This window comes from Apis laboriosa, unplaced genomic scaffold, assembly GCF_014066325.1.
Source record: "Apis laboriosa isolate Shangri-la unplaced genomic scaffold, ASM1406632v1 scaffold4_cov146, whole genome shotgun sequence".
In the NCBI taxonomy this organism is placed as follows: domain Eukaryota; kingdom Metazoa; phylum Arthropoda; class Insecta; order Hymenoptera; family Apidae; genus Apis; species Apis laboriosa.
Window position 1 is genome coordinate 5,352,788 of NW_025223501.1, and position 3,617 is coordinate 5,356,404.

The 3,617-nt window shown below is 16.8% G+C and overlaps 1 protein-coding gene across 1 annotated transcript; it reads left to right on the top strand.

Moving 5' to 3' along the window:
• The first annotated feature begins 221 nt into the window (after positions 1–221).
• On the top strand, positions 222–1,785 carry LOC122717172 (protein max). The gene is made up of 4 exons (XM_043940987.1): positions 222–310; positions 366–425; positions 863–1,097; positions 1,325–1,785. The coding sequence occupies exons 1-4, from the start codon at positions 272–274 to the stop codon at positions 1,504–1,506; spliced, it is 516 nt and encodes a 171-aa protein (XP_043796922.1). The 5' UTR covers positions 222–271; the 3' UTR covers positions 1,507–1,785.
• The last annotated feature ends 1,832 nt before the right edge of the window (positions 1,786–3,617 follow it).

Consider the following 3,617-nt stretch of genomic DNA (forward strand, 5'->3'; position numbering starts at 1 on the left):
TATTACATAATATGGAAAAATAATATTTATATAAATTCAATAATGTATTAATTATTTTTTATAAAGCTCTTTACATGTTTACTAAATTATTAGTAAATAAATATTGCATCTTTTTGAAATAAAATCACTAAAACAGTAAATTATTAGTGATTTTCATGATTTTCTCTTACATTCTACGTGTTGTTACTACGATATATATGTATATATATTACTTTAAATACTCAATAAGAACTTTTGTTTACCAATTACTCAGGCAACCGAGGAAATTATAATGAGTGACGATGATCGAGATATCGACATTGAGAGCGATGTAAGTCTTTACAACTACTCTTTCAATAAATTTTATTAAAAACATTGTTTTTCAGGAAGGTGATGATTCCGATTCTAGACAAAGGCATTCAAATAATACCCAGTATTATTCTCAAGTAAGTTCATTGTTTATTTTTATTTTATTTATTTTCTTTTTAATTCTATTTATATATTTAACATTTCTAATTTAATTATTAATAGATATATATTTTACTATCGAATTGATAGATTTTAAATGTTGTTAAGGTTAGATAGATACTTTCCATTTGCTAAATAATATATTCTATTAAATATAATTTATCATTTTTAATTTAAAAGATGAAACGTATCAAAATGTTTGATTTATGTATTAATTTTTAAATTTATAATTTTTACATTTAAATTAAAATTAGGATATATAAATATATAAATATATAATTAATAATAAAGATTTTTTTTAAAAATTAAGTATTTTATAATAATTATAATATTAAAGTTTAAAAATATTATTTTTATATAATTTGTTTTTTATTATAATTTGACAATAATTTTTAATTATAAAAATATAATTCAGGCTGAAAAACGGGCACATCATAATGCATTGGAACGCAAGCGTAGAGATCACATTAAAGATAGTTTCTCAAGCCTTAGAGATTCTGTACCTGTTTTACAAGGAGAAAAAGTTGCAAGTAGAGCACAAATACTCAAAAAAGCTGCAGAGTATATACAATTCATGCGCCGTAAAAATTCTTCACATCAACAAGATATTGATGACTTGAAACGTCAAAATAGTCTTTTAGAATCTCAAAGTAAGATATTACAATTATTTGTAATTAATTATTTCATTTTCATTAAAAAATTTATAATTATGCACTTTGATATGTACAATATTATTAAATATTTCATGTATTGTATTATGAATTTTTATATAAAAATTGTTAGTTTATTATAATTATATATTTAAATTAATTATATAATATAATTAAGTTAATTGAAATTATATATCATAACTTTTTAATTTTTATCTTATTTGCAGTTAGGGCACTTGAAAAAGCAAAAATAACAGGCAATTTTGCTGCAGAGACTTGTGAAGTCACAAAGTCAGAAGGTGTAGCAATGCCAGGATATAATGACACAGAATCTGAATCATCAGACAGTGAAACTAGCAGAACCGTACGTCAATCAAAAAAACTGAAAGTTGGAAGCCTTCATCATTGACCAACAGTAATCCAATATTTATTCTGACAAGAATTTATTTTTTCGTTGTAATTAAATATTATATAAATATTTATTTCTAAGACACTTGCTCAACCAAAAGAAGCTTTGTAAACCAAAAAGAAAAAAAATCTTTCAGTAAAGTTCTGAATGTCTTAGAGCTAGTGTACAAAATATCAAATAAAGATATTATTGTTTCATTTAAAAATTAATGAAACAATATATTATGAATTATTTGAAGCAATTTTCTAAAATTTGTAAAAATTTAGAATTATTTTATTGATAAAATAATCATTTGATAAAAATTAATAATATAACTTTTATAGATATTTTCATTTACTTTTTTGAAATTATTATTATATTGACAGAATAATTAAATTTAGTTTAAGTAATGATATTAGAAACTTTGGAATATTTTTATTAATACTTTTGAGCAACCTCTCTAAATATATAATGTTTTATAAAAATTTCTATTTTAAATTTAGTCTTATCTTTATTCTCTTATAATTGTTAATTTGATCATTGAATGTTAATAGACTTATTAAACAATCTGAAATTATTATATATATGCTCAATCTTAGAATTTACGAAATTTTTAAAATTATTTTATCGTTGAAATGAAAATTTAATTATATATTAATGCAAATTTTAATATTATTAGAAGATAAATAAAAGTAAAAAAAATTACTCAATTATTTAATTATTTTCTATCCTTATAAATATATACAATAATAAATAAATATTAATAATGTATAATGTTTATTTTAATTATAATATTTATTGTTTTGAACAAAAATATTTTTCTTTGAACTCAACAAAATATCTGTAAATAGATAAAAATAAATATTATATCAAATTAATCAATTATGAAATAAATTAAATTTTAATAAAAAATAATACATCTATAATATTATTATATATTATAATATTAATGTAAAATTTATTTCATAAATTATAAAAGTTTATTATATATAGTATCAAATGTAAAGTTAATCAAATTATCATTTATAAAAATTAAAAATAAAAGTTATTTCCGAGACATATTTTATTTATATATATTTTCTTATGATTTCAAATTATTAAAAAAATTATTTTTATGAATATATATATAAATTATAAATTATAAAATGCAAAATTGTACTCATATATAAAACTAATATAATTTGAAAATTTAAATAAATTCTATGATTTATGATAATATATGTATCTATAAAAGATTTAGCTTAGTAAAATATCATAGCAATTACTATAGTAAAAAACTGAAAAATTAATTAAAAATCTTTTTGTTTAAAAAAATATAAAATATATTTTATAAATATAAACTATTGATAATCAAAAATTTAGAAGATGCAAATTATTTATAATAAAAATGTACATAAAAAATGATATGAAATTAGAAATTAAATGTCCTATATTTTTAATATAAAGTTAATATGAAAAGTAATTACTAAAATGTAAATTACATAAAAAAAATTTAAAGATAAAAAATATTATACAAAAATTATTAAAATAATATACAAAAAAGTTTATTTTTTTTTTTTTTTTTTTTTTACTATAGAAAATTAAAAATATTACATAGTGATAAATGTATCGAAACGATAGATATTTTTATTATTACATTATACATTAATTTTATTATACATTAATCAAATAATTTTGATAAAATTTTTATTATTGAAATAATTCTTAATAAATAAATCTTTAAATAAATTTTAATCTTAAGATGCAATCTATCGTTTCAATAATTTGTTTAACTAAATAAAATTGATAATATCATTGTAGTCTTATTTTGCTATATAATTTTAAAATATATATCATTTATGATATTGTATTATATTTTTTTATAAAATATATATACATTATACATATATACATATATATATATATATATATATATATATATAAATTAAATTTTATTAATAAATATAATTGTAAATAATGCATTATGAAAGTTTTATTTTTATATATCACTAATCTTTTAATGATAATTCCATGTAAATCAAAATCATAATAAATATTTTATGAAATATGTATAAATAATATTGAATATGTAGTATGTAATTAAAATTATATTTATAATTATATTTTAATCCAGCAACAATTATTTTAAGATG

Bases quoted from the DNA above. Each gene is read 5' to 3' on its own strand.
- LOC122717172 (XM_043940987.1), top strand. From the start codon at position 272: ATGAGTGACGATGATCGAGATATCGACATTGAGAGCGAT. The intron at 311-365 runs GTAAGTCTTTAC...ATTGTTTTTCAG, and splicing joins ATATCGACATTGAGAGCGAT to GAAGGTGATGATTCCGATTC. The intron at 426-862 runs GTAAGTTCATTG...AATATAATTCAG, and splicing joins ATACCCAGTATTATTCTCAA to GCTGAAAAACGGGCACATCA.